This window comes from Patella vulgata, chromosome 1 (genome assembly GCF_932274485.2).
Source record: "Patella vulgata chromosome 1, xgPatVulg1.2, whole genome shotgun sequence".
Taxonomy (NCBI): Eukaryota; Metazoa; Mollusca; class Gastropoda; family Patellidae; genus Patella; species Patella vulgata.
The window spans coordinates 29344926-29365397 of record NC_065879.2 but is presented as its reverse complement, the minus strand read 5'-3'; the positions used below and the strand labels follow the sequence as shown (position 1 = coordinate 29365397).

At 35.2% G+C, this 20472-nt stretch overlaps 1 protein-coding gene across 3 annotated transcripts in view; it reads left to right on the top strand.

Moving 5' to 3' along the window:
- The first annotated feature begins 1262 nt into the window (after positions 1 to 1262).
- LOC126826959 (choline transporter-like protein 4) overlaps positions 1263 to 20472 on the top strand; it is a 53842-nt gene continuing 34632 nt past the window's right edge. The window contains exons 1-2 of one of the 3 annotated variants that reach the window (XM_050556128.2): positions 1263 to 1431; positions 2914 to 2981. In XM_050556128.2, coding sequence (XP_050412085.2) covers positions 2942 to 2981 — 40 coding nt within the window. In that variant the 5' untranslated portion in view covers positions 1263 to 1431; positions 2914 to 2941. Of the gene's footprint in view, positions 1432 to 2810; positions 2982 to 16205; positions 16439 to 20472 lie in introns of those variants that run through there. The other 2 variants (XM_056101184.1, XM_050556127.2) reach the window with 2 other exon arrangements.

Here is a 20472-nt window from a genome sequence, read left to right as displayed (position 1 = left end):
TCTTCTGTTAGGTTCTATAGTGACTTTTTTCGTAGTCATTTGCATATTTTAGTATTATGCCCCCAAAATCAAATATCCCCTACTTTTTTTGAATAGTATATTTGAACATAATAATATTCAAACTAATTAATCTATCAAAAGTTTATTTAAATCCCTCTCAAATCTTTGTATTCGTCGGGAGATACCGCAATCTATTAATAAACTGTTATTAGACGACATGTCTGTCCGCTCAAGTCATTGAGGAAGGGTCCCTTTTTCAGAATGTATTTTTCGTTACTTACTGTCCATTTATCATACATATTGAGGCCTAAGAAAATTCTTAATTAATTTCTGTCAACTACCCTTTCCGCTGTTTAATTGCAGAGTCTTTTAATTGTAAGTTAACATCCATCAGTTTCCCTCCAATCCACCTAATCCCCTGGAAAAGGTCGGCTAATCTATCCTAGTTGGGGGCGGTGGCATTTTGGGCGTGTCTGTTAGTTAACCCACCGCACAAACTGGTCATTCATGATTTCTGTGGTTGTACTGAACAACTTCAACGAAGTTTTATAGGTGGTACAGATTTCAGCTAATCTAGCCTAGCTGTGGTCTGGAAATTAGATAACTCTTGTCAGGGATACTCCACCGCTACAAATGTCTGGCAATTACATAGCTCGGTCAGGGGTACCCCACCCCTATAAAAATGTCTGTCAGAGGGTTTTTGTAATACCTAAGATGTACCGCACACTGCTGTACGACTTTCATGTACACTTTTGAATTAATCTAGCCTAGCTGGGGGCACGGTATTTTGGGCGTGGAACACCACACCCACCACTAGATACCCGGCAGGCTTACATTCTGATGATTTCAGATATGCATGCATTGATACCGTATAGGAGATAATTGGTACATTTTTCAGCTAGGTTGACCCCCCCACCCCCCTGCATAGGCGTACGAGTCAGATGGGCGGGGGGGGGGGGGGCAAGTGCCTCCCTAATTTTCGGGCAATCTGACTTTTCGGGCAGACGGGAAAAGTGAAAAAAAAAAAAATTATTTCATCTAGTTGGCAAAATAAAGTGCCCGAAATCTAATACAACACTAATTTTACTTTTTAATTGAATACCACGAATTTGTACTGATTTTACTATGGATTAATGCATGTTGCCTGGAGCCACTCTACTTTGTGCGACATTTTTCGGGCATCGATTATTATTTGTGAATGTAGCTGCAACAGTTTGATTGGATTGTTGGAATTCAGGTCCGCATAGACTGGGATTTCGGTTGTAACCCGATTGGAAATTTTGAAGTTACTTAATTCACGGGCTAGAACAGCAGAAAAACGCATTTGCGGCGGTTAAATTTTCAAAAGGTTTTCGGGGAGCGCGAGACCCCCATACCCCGCGACGATTGATTGGGTTGCTTGGGATTTTGGATTCTGGTAAGACAGCTAAGGTAGGCTATATTGGACCACATTGAAGTTGTTGTATTCAAGGGCTGAAGTAGCATAAAAGCTCTGACTATTCATTTTATTCGTGCAAATCAGTGGGGTGTTACGCTTGCTTCCCACTATCACGATTTGCGCCAGGTACTATTTACATACATCGTTACAAAAAAAAAAAAAAAAAATCGTTTGTTTCGGAATTTTTTGCTCAGGTTGGAGTGTCTCCTACCAGCCTATACCCCACAATTCAACACGCCAACGTCACATATTTTTTAAAAACATGTTACGACCAAACTAAATTTATTAGAAAAGGAGCATGTTTCCAAGAATGAAATCGGATGGCCTAGGCTAGAAAAATATGGTAGAAATTGAAAATGAAACAAAAACTAGGCATTCGTGTTAAAATTGTCGGGTGCCCGTGTTAGTAAATGCACGTATTGAAATAAAAAGATAGATAGAAGATTTAATGTTCAATTATCTGTGATTTACGAATATAGATATTTATAACAAATATAAATCACTATGAATTAAAATATAAATATACTCTTCAAAAAAAGTAGGGGATATTCAGAAACAATACAAAACTGCAGAAATGCACTGCTGTATTTATTAGAGGTAACCAGTGTATGTGCCTACACATGAACGTAAACAGTTCATATTGGCGGCTTATCTGACGGCCCCAGTTCACTCGCAAAGAGATAGGCTGCGCCGTCAAAAGTGAAAATAGACGTTTTTGATTTTTGTTTTAATAATGAGTAATTGCTCCACCAATCCTCAGACATTCAGCAATTCGTCGTGGCATGCTCCTAATCAACCGTCCAATTACGATTTGGGGCAATCTGGCCCACTCCTCTTGCAGTGCCACGGCCAATCCTTGCAGTGTTGTCGGTTGACGTCGACGTCGACGAACACGTCTCCCGATCAAATTAAACGTAACACACCAAAGCAAAGATATGCTAAACAGTAAACCTTATGCAAGAACCGATAGGAAAGCAAACATGGATAGATAAACCAGCAAGCGGCAGTTTTCATCAACCCTTCCTTGAAGTGTCAAATTTGACAATGAACCCGCCCTCCCACGTATATGACGCTATTGCGTGTCGCATGTGCAGCTCAGTGGTTCTGTTGGGCCGATAAGTTCTTCATCTGTGAACATACTCTCAATGTATGTCAATTGTCCATGACTATTTATCATATCACAACCTGCATCGGTATTTGCATTTCAATATCCCCTACTTTTTTAAAGAGTATATTTGCAATATACCAAAGTTGTTTTAGAGTATGATCGAGACTACTATGGGTGCGCTCATTCTTTTATTATTTCATTGTTTACAACGAGACGTTCGTGACTACAATAAATACTGATACGCTTCTGAAAGATAAAGCTCGACTGTTCACGCAAAGGGTAATTGATTCAAGATGTCTGAATTAAATAGCGTCCTATGTTACGGAAATAAATGAATATTACAGCCATTGATTCTAATTTTTTACAGAATAAAGAGTTGAAATATTGATAGAAAAATGACGGGAAATAAAGTAGCTGATGAAAAAGAAACTAACGGTAAGTATTTAACTTTTTGTTGACTTCACGTACACAACCTATTATTGACTTCTATTAAACGGTTGTAGCGGTATTGCCTACCTTTAATGTCATGTTTAGATAACACTGATGTTGATATATTTGTGTTATTGACGTATATTAACAGTTTATTACAAGCAAGACACGGTTTTTATTTATTCCATTTATTTTATGATATATCAAGTGTTCCCATCAAATAAGTGATTGATTTGATGTGAGAGAGAGAAATAGGGTTTAATGTCCACTCGACACAAGCTAGGTCATTTCGGGACAAACATGTGGTTAAATTTTATTTCAATAATTCACCTGCATGTAGGGGTCTTGTACGTACAACCAGGGAATCGAAACCAACCCCCACGTGATTTGATGTATAAAAGAATAATGGGGGCTGCCCATTTAAGATGACTTAATTAGGTTACAGCAGAATGATTGTTGTCATGAAAGATAAAGCCAAATTACTAAATGATTATTTTGGTAGATTGTTAACAGAATGTGTCTATCTATTTCTTCTGAGTATAGTGATTTAGCAGACTATAATAATACAATAATTTTAGCTTGAATGTCCATTGTTTGTTTCATTTTCAGTTCTTACTGTTATAATTCTCTATTTCCATACCTTTAATACATAGAGAGAGAGAAATGGGGTTTAACGCCCACTCAGCACAAACTTGGTAATATTGTGACTAACATATGGTTAAATTTTATTTCAATAATTCGTTTGCATGTATGGGTCTTTAGCAGTAGGAGGAAACTAAAGGACCTGGAGAAAGCATAGAACCCTATACCCAAGTTACATTTTTCAGGCTAAGATCTAAGCCCAAACTTTCAGTCATTTTGGTTACAAATAAGATGAGTCTGTCCGACTTTTATTCAAGCAGCGATATTTTTAGAGTAATTTTAAGATCTCATTCGTTAGTGCTTTGGAGGTCTCCCATAGGCAGTAAATTGATAGGATATGGTGAATAATTGAGTGATTGAATAGAGTAGTGCTGGAAATCCACATTAAATCTATGTTTTTTTATGTACAGGCTGTATCAGATTAAAACTTGCAGATTATACAGTAGGCTACAATATCAGACATCAATTCAATATGCACAAATCAATATAACTGATACGCTCTACTGAATAATATATTCTTCTGTTTAAAGTGCTACATTAAATTCAATCAATAGACGAACTAGTAGACAAGTTAATTTTCCAGAAGTTTGTTATTTACTCTTAAGTTTGATTTATATCTACAGACTTTTAAAAAAGAACAGTGTTATGACTTTGGGCACTTGTAACCCAGGTATCATTTAGTCTTGTGTATCGATCTAGCACTAATTTCTTTCACATTCATTTATTATCAAATCTTTTTTAAAAGTTCGTTAAATATCCAATCTTTGTTTAAAAATTTGTAAAAACTGTTTAAAATCATCATAAATTGTTTAATTTGTACTTCTGTCCAGTTTAAAGCTGACCATTCAATTTTGATAATGAGTGTCCAATTTACAAGTGTTTAATTTCTCAATCACTGTTAAAAAATAAACAATTGATTGATTAATGATGTATAATGATTAATTTTTGAACAGTGATCAGGAAATTTAATACTTGTAAATTGGACACTCATTATCAAAATTAATCAGTCGGCTTTAATTAGATGATTTTTGGTAATTTTAAATGATTTTTACGAATTTTTAAAGGGGGATTGGATGGTCGAATGGTTAGCACGTGCGTTCTGTATCATAAGGCCCGTCATTGAGTCAACTGGTGTGGTTTCGAATCCCCAGTTGTACGTGACAAGGAGTAGGGTCGTCTGTCCAACCTCGTGGGTTTTCTCCGGGTCCTCCGGTTTCCTCCCACTGCTACGCGCAAGCGAATTATTGAAATAAAATTTGTGTCGAGTGGATGTTAAACCCCATTTCTCTCTCTCTCCCTCTCACAAATTTTTAAAAAAGATTTGATATTAAATGAATGTGAAAGAAATTAGTGCTAGATACACAAGATTAAATGATACCTGGGTTACAGTGAGACTGAGGTTTCCCCATCAGAGGTTAAATAGGATCTAATATTAGCTATCTGGTTAGGGTTCGATAACTGGGTGCGAGAAACTTTCTACATCAACTTTGTATATATTGAAATTCACAATGCGACCATGATGATTGACAAGATTAAAAAATATTTGATATGATTTATAGTTGAAAAGGGAAGAGTGGGAGTATAAGAAATACAATAATAGAACTCGGAAGGAGTACTGACGTGTTTCAGCACGCCTTGTCACGTCAACAATCAAGTTACACTATGAATTATTGAGTATAGTAACAGCCAATACCTATTAAAGTGGAAAAACCTGTCATTTTGAACTTTGAACTCTTAATAAAACCGGAAGTTATACTTCAAGACTGAACTTTTTGATACTGTTAGTTGACATTAGGGTTATCATATACACAAAGGTCAAGGTCATTGAAAGGTTAGGTCACCAGATAGAAGGTCAAAAGTTGAACAAAATTCAAAGTGAAACCGGAAGTAAACGAAATCGAAATTCAAAACTTGGCTCCCAAAGAATTGTTGCCATTTGGAGTAGGTTCAAAAAAAAAAAAAATGTTTTCGGAAATCGGAATGAAATGGTGGCTGAATATCGATCGCTTTGAAAGTTTTTTGTAAAATCAAATATGGCGGCCAAATGGTTGAAAATGTTATTGAATAAGGTCTCTGAAAATGAAAGATAACATCTCGGGCTATATACCATATGTCGAAGGTACCGAAACATGTAATAATAAAAACACCGAAACAGATCAGAAACATGTAATTAGATCGTTATTGACTTTGTTGTGTATATAATAAATAGCCTTAATAGAAATCTTGTTCGATATGAAACAGGTAGTAGCCTTTAGTAGATTACTTTATTTATTTTGCCTTGAACTTGGTGGTTTTTTAATCAACATGATTGTGACTGTGTGTGTATATAATGTTGCTAGGATACATAATAGTAGAGGAGATAGTACCTAATATACTTCCTTTGTCTGTAATGATCAATACTACAATAACACAACCTACTCAAGTTGATCTAAATATCTGATATCTAAAAAAAATAATGTCATGTTAATATTTACTAGTAGATTTACAGTATGCACAGTAGCACATAAGACACCCTTCCTTGTTTTATTTAAAGCAAATGACATAATACTTCCAGCATATGTTATTGATGTAAAATATGAATACCGGTACATTGAATAAAAGTCTCAATTTCTTTTTTTCCTTAGAACACCAAATATTGTTTCTCTGGTGTGTGACATTTTAACCAGGTGTGACTCAATTTGAAATAATTGGGATGGTGATTGAACAAAATACAATAAATATATAATTATATTTCATTCCATCATCATTTTACTGTTCCCGTCTTCATTAGCCCAGTATAGGAGAAGAACAGTAGGACGTTAAACCCCATTTCATTTCATTTCATTTTACTGTTCATGCATTTGGGAGAAAATAAGAAAGTGCAGTTAGGGAAAAGATTCCCAACTTGCCCCTCAAACGTTAAGCTGGAAATGTATTAGTGGTGGGTTGCTGTAATAAAAATAAAATGTTCAGTTGACCAAAAATGAAACTAAAATTTTAAAAACTTTAGCTTAATCTTTTTAAACAAAAATTTGATTGTATGGAGCTTGCCTGATAACTAATCCAAAAAACACATCTATGGAACACTATCCTATTATTTATATACACCTGCCTAGAATATTTGTTTAATTGTTCAGCATATTTTACTGCAGTATGGAGGAAAAAAAACAAACTCTTAATTTAATGTATAGCTATTGATCATGTGTGATTATTGTTTCTTGACAAAAGGCAAATATAACCAACCCCACAATAACTTTAGAAGTACATTTCATATTATAATTATTATACATTGTGCTTTCTTGATGTTGAATACCCAAGGACATGCTCTGTGTTGGGGGTATTGAACTGGTGATTGTTATTATTTGTAGACCTAGTATAGCCTATTAACTAGCAATCCTTCTATTATTGATCATGTATCAATCAATATACATAATCAATGTATCAAACTGTAGTATATGTAAATATAATGTATCAGATGACCCCTACATTATTAGAAAATCATGCTATGATAGATTAAATATAAACAATTGACTCCTACGAGAAATTTTTAGAAATATTAAAGGATCTATTCCAAATATACTATTCAAAAAAAGTAGGGGATATTTGATTTTTAAGTGTTATTAAAGTCACCTAATGAAACTGACGAAGAAACAAATGACAAAATGAAATGAAGTTCACATTCATCGATTTATTCCAAATGATCGTTAGACTAAGTAAGGCACAGACTGACCATTATAAGGGTAAAATGATACCCGGGGTCAAACAGCAAAGTTACCACAGCATCACAACCAAGTCAGTAACGGGTAAATCCTCCTCTGTTTGCCAAACAAGCATTGATCTGACGTGGCATACACCTAATGAGACGTCTAAGGTCATTTTGGTCCAGATTGTCCCATTCCTGTTGCAACGCAGCAGCAAGTTCTTGGACATTGGCAGGACGTTGTTGACGTTGACGTAACCTCTGTCCAAGCATGTCCCAGACATGCTCGATGAGGGAGAGGTCGGGACTCAGTGCTGGCCAAGGTAATGTGGTGATGTTCTGTTGTTGGAGGTAACCTGTAACGATCCTGGCCCTGTGACATCTTGCGTTGTCATCCTGGAAGATGAAACGGCGGCCATGACGTCGTGCGAACGGCACAACATGGACTGCCAAGATGTTGTTCCGGTAGTACTGGCCTGTAACACGCCCTGCAACAACATGTAAAGCCGTTCTTCCAGCAACAGTGATGCCTCCCCACACCATAACAGAACCACCCCCAAATCGATCATGTCTGATGACGTTAACGTCTTGGAAGCGCTCGTTTCGACGACGCCACACCCTCCTACGTCTGTCCAAAAAATCAACAGTGAACCTTGACTCATCTGAAAACATCACATTGCTCCAGCGTCGATTATCCCAGTGTTGACGATCCCTACACCAACGACGTCTTGCCTGGATGTGATGATCTCTCAAACAAGGGATCACGCGAGGACGTCGGGCGCGAAGGTGACCCCTATGCAGTCGATTCCGAATCGTCTGGCCACTCACTCTCACACCAGTGTCTGTTTGAAGACGAGCGCTGATCTGATTTGCTGTGATGACACGATTTCTCAAGGCCAAGGTACGGATAAATCGATCCTGGGCTTGAGTTGTCGCCCTTGGTCGACCTGAGCGTGGTCTGTCCTGTACAGATTGTGTATCACGGTATCTGGACCATAGCCTGCTTATGACAGACTGAGAAACATTCATCGTCCGCGCCACAACCGCCTGTGTTGTGCCGATCTGTAGCATGCCAAGGGTACGTAACCTTTCATTTTGGGTAAGCCGACGCATATCAAAATTTGTTTTCTGGTCACTAAAACAATTAAACTGATGTTTCCACCCTGGAATTCAATGCCACAATGACTGTAACATTCATAGTCAGAGTCGTGCAAATCTTGGGTTGGACCCCCATGATGATCCCAAGCATCACCTGCATTCCATGCGGTAGCTATTGGTGTGTTTGGGCGTCACATGTAACTAGAAATGTTTCTTCTGTTAGGTTCTATAGTGACTTTTTTCGTAGTCATTTGCATATTTTAGTATTATGCCCCCAAAATCAAATATCCCCTACTTTTTTTGAATAGTATACATAGTGAATGAAACATCTTAATTCTATGGAATAAGCTACAAAGTGTCAAAAACCTTAATCATAGCCATACAGTTACATTTTTTCTAATCACCGCTATGGAACGCCCATTACTGCCTTGTGTGGCTATATTTTAGATGATTATATATGTAGTTTTGTCCTTACACGAGGTGATTCTATTGTCAATTTCGGTGATTTTGTGGAGGGCCTGACAAGGACAGCTATCTAGTCCTTCGGATGAGACAAAAAAACGAGGTCCCTGTATACATTGGAATGCACGTAAAAGATCCCTTGGCAGTTGGAATTCGATATAAGAGTAGGCGATAGTGCCGCAGCCCGGGCAAAATTTCCCTCATAGCACACTGTGTGGCGTATGCCCGTCTTCATTAGCCCAGGTTAGGAGCAGAACAGTAGGACGTTAAACCCCATTGTATTTCATTTTCATTTCGGTGATTTTGACATATGAGGTTGTTTTGACATTACATCTGGTGGTTCAGTCATTATAGTTAGTGATTTTGTCAACATGCCGTGATGTTGATATTACACCAGGTGGTCATTTCATTACGTGATGTACATATTTCATTACACGCTGTGGCTATTTCATTAGGTGATGTGCATATTTCATTACATGTTGTGGCTATGTCATTATGTGATGCGGTTTTGTCATTACGTGATGTGGTTATGTCATTATGTGATGTGGTTATGTCATTGTGTGGTGTGGTTATGTCATTATGTGGTGTGGTTATGGCATTAGATTACACTACGTGATGTGCTTCTGTCATTATGTGACATGATTTTGTCATAACTTTATGCTATCTTGTCATTATGTGATGTGATTTTACCATTATGTGATGTGCACACATTACATGATGTGATTTTACCATTACGTGATGTGCATATTTGTATCAATTATGTAGGAAATTGAGAGTTATAAGTCCTTTGTCAACATGGAGATTACGAAAGATGAATTTGGAAATTCATATTCCTGCTCCATCATTTACAAGAGCAAAGATTGTAAACTCTCGATATATAATATGAGATGTTTATATTAACTGAATGTTTAAAATTTGCTGCACCTAGAATAAATATTCGCCTAAATGCTAAGTTTGAAATAAATAGAACGATCTTGGTCGAATTAATCGAATCTGGATTTACTGTGATCGAAATATGAAATTTTGTGAATGTGATAATTTTCAAAGCGGAAATTGCAAATTTTTAAGTTATATTTTTAAAATTTATTAAAATAAAGCCTGAAAATAGATGGTATCCATAAACAGTCCTACCTTGTTAAAGAATAATCCTATTAATCCTATAATTCACTATTGCCAGCTGAGAAATTGGCAAAAATATCATTTTCCTCTTCATTTTCAAACGTTTGAATATCGCTACTCCTTAAAATTTGTGTTGTGCATAAGGCAGAAATTGAATGTCAAAATTTCGAACCCATTTTGCTTAGTTATCTGATCACATTTCCCCTCAGTGAGGACATTTTTCTATTTTGCACTGCTGTTTTATTTTTAAAATGTTTGGTCAATGGCCGGCGGTTGGTGCATTTTCTAGGGGTCATTTTTACCCTGTGTCTAGCTATGTCAGATTAATTATTTACATTATATATAAGCGGTTAGCATTCATAGCGACATTTTCATGTATCATTTCAATTCATTGTTCGTTAGTTATTTAGTTTTTTCAAATTTTTTAGTTAATCTTATTTGGTAAATATAATCCCACAGTTGTTTGACGGTAAATTATCTGTATCCTGGCCAGAGTGATAGTAATATTTTTAGATTTAAGTTTTTGCTTTTTTCATTCAACTTGTTTATTATGATTCTTTTTTGTTTCAAATGGTTACACTCGAACAGGACGTGGGTTGTAAATTTGTCCACAGGGGCATTTGATGTGAGTTTTTTGTGAGATTATGTTTAGTTATGTTTTCTTGATGTGGTTGTGACCAGTTTTTTTAATATACCTGACTGAATATGTGTTTGGATAAACATGACTATAATATGCACCCATTGTTTGCACAATGACATCAATAGGTACTTACTTTCCTTTCAATAGTCTCTACAAGCTGTTTAAAATTTCAAAATAGTATTATGATAATTGAGGTTTCTAGAGTGTACAAAGTATGAATGGACTGACAGATAGGGTGACAACAATATAAAAATAGAGAAAAAATTGTGGCTTTGAATTAAATGCATATTTTTAAAATATTTTACTCTTTATCTAGAATGAAATGGTTTCAACAATTTGCAAATTGAAGTACAACTCATGGGGAATGTTCACTAGTCAGCGGGTTCACTAGTCCAAGGGTGCACTAGTCTGATGATATCTATTATTGCCATTTTTATGATGGATGATCACATGTAAATGCGTACCCTTAACGGACTCTAGCAATAATACTAATGCACCCACCCTGGCAATGAAATGTAATGCACCCACACTGACAATGAAATGTAAAGCACCAACCCCGACCGACAATGAAATGTAATACACCAATGTAATGCACCAACCATGACAATGTTATATACGTGTATACGCATCACATCCACACTGATAATGGTATTAAATTATTTTTCCAAGAATTGATTGAATTCTATATAAGAGTAGGCCGATAGCGCCGCTATCCGGGCAAAGTTTCGCTCATAGTACACTGTATAGAGCACGCCCGTGATCGGGTTAAAATGTTGTGGTGTTGAGTTAAAATGTTGTGATGTCGGGTTGTCGCCTTATGAAGGGCGACACTTGACACCACGAAATAATGACATGATACCAATCAGCCACCATATCTGCTGGTTTTTTTTATACCCATATGTATAGTATTTTTTATTGCGGCGGACTAGTGCATCCGCGGATGTTGTGATGTCGGGTTGTCGCTTTATGAAGGGCGACACTTGACACCACGAAATAATGACATGATACCAATCAACCACCATATCTGCTGGGTTTTTTTATACCCATATGTATAGTATTTTTTATTGTGGCGGACTAGTGCATCCGCGGATTAGTGAACCCCTCTCTCATGGACAAGTGAATCCCTCTCCAACTCATTGTCTTTAATTAACAATCTGCTGCGATGTCATGAGGGGAAATGTCAATTAGCAAATATACCAAAGATACTCTTCGGGTAGTCTCGGACACCCAGAGCCTCATAGTTTTCAACATACAGAGGGGCTGGATCAGTTAACCACATTTGAGGAATTTTTAGTGGATAATCTATTGCATAAAAAAAAACCCTCCCGGTTATCCATTGGCAATTGAACTAGTTAGGTCCCTTCAGGAAATCAATCCCATAACTCATGTGTTCTTATAAACACACATGAATTGTGACCACAACTTAAGATTAATAAAAACCATAGATATGATCCTTGAAGACAGAAATTTTACATTAGAAAATTTAGGATATTGAATATATTTTTTTGAAATGGCAATTCTTAAATTAATTTCATTGGCGTCGACATCTTGTTTTAGAGGTATGTACCTCCCTTATGATGCTCTCTGACTGTCTCTGAGTGAAAAGGAGTAGATTTTCTGCTTGAAAACGTAAAGACCGGAAAATCGAGCGAATAACATACTTATTCTCAAATGTTGACAACCCCCATCCAGACTAATAATCGTAGAATATTTGTCTGAATGATAGAGACTACTCTTTGGGCACTGTAACTCTGAAGACAAATACAGAATGTTGTTAAAATGAGTACTGCTATAAATTTCACAGTTTGTCACAGTTTAATCAAATATAAACCCCAGGAAAGGCTGCAGATCTACTTGCAACAAAACCCGAAAAAGGAGTTAATATTAAAATAGTGTGTTAAGGGAGATAACTCCTTAAGATCTGAACATGAAGCAGATAAATTTTTAATTTTTCCCCACTGATATCTTAATGTTAATTAATTTCCTGGCTCCAGCTCCAGACATTTGTTTGGCTAAATACTGTTCACCACAGATGGAGCCATGTATGGCCATGTCTTGCTCTAAAAGCTTGTGTGATTAGTCATTGAAATTTTGAGATACTGGGTATAGGAAGTAAATATGCATAAAAGAATTTAGTAAAGGTTGTTCAGTGGTATTTTCAGATATGTGGTGTGATACTGTTCCTTATCCAGTGTATGTTCCAAATTGCAAACTTTGCCGGGAATTTTTGGAAATTTCATGTTGTAGACTCCATAGACCTTCTGTCAATTGTTCACCCCTTCTGCCTTTTTACTGGAACAGCCTAGCACTGTCACCAATTATCTCATTTAAATTTTTAGTTTTCAATTGTATTGTAGTTCATGGCATGTAGACTAAAGTATAAAATCCAATATACATTTATTACTATGGTATATATTTATTTCATTTTTGGCTTGGATTTAATGTGCCATTAGGATTTTTTTACCTTCACCCTAAAACAACCCTAAAACAATGTGTTTAGGATTGGGTTTTTTTCCTTTTATACCAAAACAGTATAGGAAAGCAATCATATCCTGTGTCTTATACTGAAACACAGACGATAATGGAGATACAAATATATGATATTAATACTTTTCCAATATGTAACATTAAAACTTGATGTCTGTTTGTATGTAAAAGATAATAATTGGAATTTAATAGATTGCAACATGTGTTCATATATTGATTTCATTCTATTTAAATAAAAGCTACTTTTAAAATCTAAACTATCTTCACAAAAGACTCAAATAACTGACAATTGTTGGAGATTGAATGAAATTTATTTTTTGTATTAATTTAGTAATGTTTTTGTTATTGCTGTATAATATGATAATAATATTTATTTCTTATTATACGCATTACACCATAAAAACAATCTCAATGCGTAGTACTAAAACATATAATATGAAATGAAAACAACTAATATGACATAAAAACATATAATGACATAAAAACATATAATATGACATAAAAACATATAATATGAAAACATATAATATGACATAAAAACATATAATATGACATAAAAACATATAATACAACATAAAAACAAAGCAAAAATAAAAGCAATAGTAGTGTAAGTGAATCAATCAGTGTAATGCTTTTGGAAAAGATGTGTTTTGAGGTGTTTTTTGAATAAGTCCAGGGAGGAGGCATTTCGAATAGAAAGAGGGATAGGGTTCCATAATCGAGGAGCAGCATTAGCGATGGCATGCTTGCTGTACGTCACCTGGGGGATCGGTCATGCTGGCTCAATAAGAAGTACCCCAGCTGTGTTAAAAGATCAGACAGATAAGGTGGTGCTAGTTGATTGAAACATTTATAATTGAAAGTGAGGATTTTTAATTCAGTGCGGCTGTGCACAGGTAACCAGTGTAGGTCGTGGAGAATTGGGGTGATGTGCTCATTCTTACGGGTGTGTGTTACGAGTCGTGCAGCAGAGTTTTGGATAAACTGGAGAAGTTTAGTTAGAGAGCTAGGATAGAGATGATGCAAAAGACTATTACAGTAATCAAGGCCTGAGGTGATGAAAGCGTGAACAAGTGATTCAGTAGGGGTGCGGTCTAAAACATTGTGAATACGACCAATTTTATGCAGCGCGAAAAACGCTGACTGGCATACTTTAGTAACGTGACCAGATGAAATAAAAACCTAAATTACGAACAGCTGAACATGGAAGAACTTCCTCATTGCTAATTTGTATCGTTTTTAATTTATCACAACATCTATACTTAGAATGAAAATGTATAACTTCAGTTTTACCATCATTAAGTACATCATTAACCAAGCATCCATGCATGAATATCATCAACACATTTTTCAATTGATATTTGAATTTTGATTTAGTTATATTTATTGATTTATTTCAATTAAACAATTTCAATGCTTATAGATATCACATGTTCTTTGGTTTAAAGTTTGCCATTAACCCAACACTTATTGGGTTGATGAAGGCTGTAGTATATGAGCAGTTAGGGCACAGGACTCTCGACTATTAGTTCAAACCTCAGCATGGACCAAGAAGATCTGTCACAATTTTTCAAGCCTGGCATTCACTTATCAGGTTTGATGCCCACAGGGATAACAAGGAGAGTGTACATAGTCACTTGAAAACCTAAAGTTCACCCTTGTACATATTGGCCTGTACATAAAATAACTATGAAGTAAATTTGTAAATTGACAAAGAGTAGGTGAAAAATCCCCCCCCCCCCAAGGATTGCACACAAACCTAAGAAATAAAAGCTACCATATAAATATATGACTCAAAATGACTGAAGTATGGTGATGACAAACAGATACTTGGGTTGTGGGGGAGTTCCGGAGGTTTTTCGAGGAAATTTTGACAAATCGGGGTGTCATTGTTGATTTGTTGCACATACGCACCCAAATATAACCTTTAAATTTCATTAGCTACATCACCCCAACCAATAAAAAGCTCAAATTCACACGTTTCATAGAAACAAAACGATAAGTGAACTTTTTATTCCATAATTTAAAGAGAGGTATCCACCTGAATCTGCCACTGATGACGATTTGTTAACCGTTATTCATTTCCATTCCATGGAATATAAAACCTAGAAAAGACTACAGTCTGGCTGGAATATAATGTTATGTAGTACTATAGCTCTTCACCCTTAAAAAAACTTCACAATGTGGTAAGTAATGTTCCAACCAATACAAGTAGTCCTTCATTAGTTTTATAGTAGATCCGCCCCAATATTTTAGTCATCACTAGGTTATTTATTCTGGTTTCTAAACAGCTTTGTAAAATCAATAATTTAGTTGCATATATATATATATAATATGTTTATAGAATGAAGGCAAGCTTTGTTAAATTAAGAGTGCAAACAAAACTAAATATACTTGATATATACTTATAAATGCATTCTGTTCTGTAACAATCTGTTACCTAAGCCAAGAAATAGTAGTAATTAAGTTTATATTTAGTAAGCTATTATTAAATCTTGGGAAATTTCAGCATAACTGCGAGTTCAGTGCCCAAAAGTAAGCCCATAGGCATACAGGCTCGCTGAATAGTAGAGTGGCAGAACCTAACATGCTCGAAAAAATTTTCAGGTTACAAGCGGCGTAACCGCAGCACTTATTTTGCCAACTAGATGAAATGATAATTTTTGTTTTCACTTTACCCGTCTGCCCGAAAAGGCAGATTGTCTGAAAGTTAGAGGGGGCAGCTGCCCCCCCCCCCCTGCACTCCGTGCTCAGGCACCTATGAGTCTACCACCTCTCCCAAACTCTTCACAAGTGCTTTCTTGAACATTTTGAGCATTTAACATTAAAATGCTACCTAAATTGTAATGATATTTAAATAAAGAAATAAAAGGTTTTGATTAAATCAATTTTTAGAATACTGTCTACATGCTTATGTCATAACCATTGTGTATCACTATAATGAATTCTTTATTAAATTATACATACGAACGCAATTCTATTTTATGTTCATTGATCAGACAAACTGTCCTCAATATCTTTAACAGGTGTTCAAGTATTAAACGTTTCTTTTAACAAATCCACTAGAACTATATTAGCACATGTGTGACTACGCAATTTAACAAAATATGCCATCGTGAGTCAATAATCTTTTAAGTTTGCAAAGATAGAGAGGTTTCTTCTTGTAAATGAGAATCTGACACTGTATAAGGATTGCTGAGAACATTATATAAATTAATATTGCAGTACAGGCTCTCACAAAAATATCGGTTTACAGAGGTATGGACTATGGACTGCTATATTTCTTGTCAAAGAAGCATTTGTAGACTTTTAGAAAACAATTACAAAGCACGCCAGGTGAGAACAGACTTAGCATATTTTTCATAATTGCCAAGGTGTTTAAAAAAAAGAAAGTACATAGACCTGCGACGCAGCTCTAGGTTTCACTAATGCCTTTTAAATCGAGTAAATGTACATAATTATTTCTTGAAAATTGTTAGAAACAGATGAAATAAAATAAAAACTATTTCTTTATCTATCGATGTCTATGTTATTCTACTTGTTGATTGGAATGAAAAAATCAGAATGTTTAAAGGAAATAAACCATTAAATCAATATTTTCCATAAAATTCAAAATTAAAAAGATGGTTTAAAATTCAATATTGGTCCATTTCAGTCAATATTGATGCTGTAATCTTGCCAAAAAAATATGAGATATTGAACATTTTAAAATCAGTATACAGTGCACTCTGTCACATCCGACATCGTACGGGATCGTAACAATATGTCGGATTACACAGAGTGTAGTCATGTAGTAGTGTTGGATGATATTGAGTTAGAGACTTAGCCACTTTAATGAACAATTATTTTTATTTGCTGTGGGCAACACATGATACATGAAACCCCAGTAATCAAATCTGAAAAAAATAATTTGCCTGTGTTTAATCAATTTATTATAAATGTCTACATTTGATTAAATAAACAATTGTTTTTATGTGTGTTGGCAGCACCTGTATAGTTTGTGTCCCCAAAAGTTCACATAGATGACAGCGCATGGTTAGAAATTTATATACAATCGTAAATAATATTAAGAGATTTTGTGTTGTGATAGATGATGCACCAGAGTCTTTGCAAATCATACATTTATAAAATGAACAGCAGGATAACTCATTGGCTCTGCAAATACAGAACGACTTTGCATATATTAGCCTACACAGACACAAGCACCAATAAAATCATCGGGTTACTTTTGTACATTGAATTGTGGGGCCATTTTTGTATATATCAAGGCCAAATTGACATGGTTCTAAATGAATGATTACATTATCAAGACAATGATGTACATGTAGGTAGTTAGTATAAAAATATGATCTTAACAACCGAGCGGAATCTCTCGCCCATATTCCAGCACCAGGAAGTTAGCCAACATATTCCTGGCGCTAATAAAAACCAATCTACATGTATATATTTATCACAATAATAATTGTTACCTTTATATTAGAAAATAACACATTAAAGATACCTTCTACGGTACAAACTGGGTGATTTGATGATATATTTGGACTAAAAACATATTCAAACTAATTAATCTATCAAAGTTTGCTTCACATCATTCACAAAACATTGTATTCTCTAGGAAATGCCCAAAGCTAAAAAAAATCTATTAAAAGAAGTCATGTTTGTGTCATGCGACTTGGCTGCCGTGGTACCTTCACGTACAACCTATGACGTCACTCGAGTCGACATCCCTAATCGTTGGGTTACAGGTTAGGGAAACCCTTACATTTTTGTCCTGTATGCGGAGGGAGGGAGGGATAACATTTTACCCCAAACAAATTGCAAAAGAAAACAATACAGTTTGGTTCAATAATACGTACATCAGACAACACCATACACAAATTCGGACGAATTCATCCATGGCAAATTGACGTAACTAACATAATTCAATATGGCAGTCTTCAACAAGTTTCGGAGAGCATTATCTCGTAATCAGTGTGTTTTAGTGTCGAGAGAATAACTCTTTTTTTTAAATACTTCAAACACAAATGGTGATAGAGGCGAAATGTGCTGAAATAACAAATTGTACCAAAATAAACCTCAAAAAATGTACTTTTCATGCCAGCTATTTCGTAACCATAGTCAGATTCTGGATTATATGCTGGCTCTAATCAAGTTCTGTGTGATCATTAGTTCTACTGAGACAAAATGATATTTACAATAGTGTTCTAAAAATGACAAAAATACACATTTTCTTAGAATTGCATCACTTCCCATGCATTATTTGTGCCAAATTATCAATTTCAAAGATAGTCCATGTGACAGACCTCGAATTTTGGAGCATCATTACCAATTTGATGAATAAATTCAACCATGATTTTTAGTGAGCCTGGTGGCTGAAGTGTTGATGCGCTTCGGGGTCACTTTGCTAAATTCCATTTTGGCGGCCATTTTTAAAAATTGCCGCCGTTATTTCATTTAAATTGAGCGCATCAGGGAAACCTTCATAACTCCTGAACAGATTGACCTATGGATATGGAATGTGGCTCACAATGTTCGCAAGATAATGCTTCATCTGCTGCTATGTGATACTTGTTGTTGAATGAATCATATATTAGTGAACCCAGTTTTTTAGGACACCTGTTTCACACAAAATCTTATTTTCTATTCAGACGGCCCTTCAGTATAATAATCTATCTGCATACAAAGTTTATGAAAATACACATTTAAAAAGCATTTAATATGGTCTACCACCTGTAGGACTCTCCCTTCAACTTAAAAATAAATTATTTATTGGAATTTTTCGATTAAACGTAAACTTTCTTGTAGCTGTAAAATACTCAACTAATAATTTGTAACATGTTTAACATCATATCTTTCTATGCGAATGAACAATAATTGTTCATTCGATAAAACAGAAATTTTAAATAAATACCAATTGTTTATATGATAAGTTGAAGTCTACCATGTAATATGGAAATTTGCAACACATTTAAGCACCATATCTTTCTACACAACCTAGAAATTGTTAAAATATATGCATAAGCTAAAAACACCAGGATATACTCTAGAAAGCACCATTTACAGTCAGTTTTTTCAAAAGAAATTTTGAGTCTGGTTGGAGAGAACCCTGTCGTTCACCTCACGGAGCAAAGATAAGCCTGTCCTATCCTAGGTATCGTGTGTGTAAGTTTAATTCATCTTCACAATTGTGAGTATAAATATAGCATTTACTTGACAATTATCACAATTTTCACCTGCCCTTAAAACATTTTGCTTGGATTTGTGTTCCTGGTGTTATAAGCTTTCCAAAAATGTATAGTTTGTTTAGTAGGGAGGACCTTGCAGCGGAACTGTGTTTCTAAGCAAGCTAGAAATTTTAGCTGCAGGCCTACTAGACTATATGACAAGAGTTGCCAGGCATATAGAGTCTTTAATGTAAAAAGAACGAATAAAAGAACTTAAATTCGTAACAACTGGATATATCATAAATAATTCTCAGTACGGCTAAAAATGGTGCAAAGACATAGGAGATTAAATTAAAATGCCTCATTATTTTGGAGAAATATCTTGTGATCTGTGAGATCCAGTATAATCAATTCCATATGCCCCATTGTATTGTTTATGGGGTGGGTGGAAGGTCGTATCAGATGTGTTAATTTTAGCATTATCATTACCATCATTTTCAGCATTCATTTTTGAGTTTTTATTCAAGTTATCAGTAACTCTGTAAACCTTATAGAGAGATATTATAAGCTAAGCTATATAAAACAGAAAGTTGACGATTTTCTAAAAAAAAGTCACTCATTTTACGGAAATTCTGGCGGCCATTTTGAATTTTCGTCGCCTTGAATTTTTCAAACTTTTGTTTAGATTAAACATACATTATGCAAGCGCTAATTAATCTGCCTGTTGCAGGTCTTTCTTTAGGCCTGAAATGTTTTCTAAATTATAAATTAGACATTAATTAACTGATCCAGGCCATAATCAACTTTCGATGGCATCGGATTTCTCTGATATTAAATAGATTAGAACAGTTCAGATATATTTTGATTCAGTCAAAAAATGGAGGAGCAAGACTTAGCTTCCAACATCCAGTACAGTGGTTGAAATTATTGCACACGTCTTGTCAAACCTTCAAAGGCTAATATCTTTGCTCGCAATAGAGTAATTTGAATGAAATTTTCAAATTATTTAATTCATTTTAAATTATCTATTTTCGAACTATTGTAGCAAGAATGGCTAGCTCTTTATCTAAATCTTACATAATGTATCTTTAATTGTAAGTTCAGCAACACTGAGCACCCTTGCAATTGGATAGTACATGTCATATCAAACAATGAAATGACTATTATCTGACAAATTGGCCATTTTAAGAAATTTAATCGCCATTT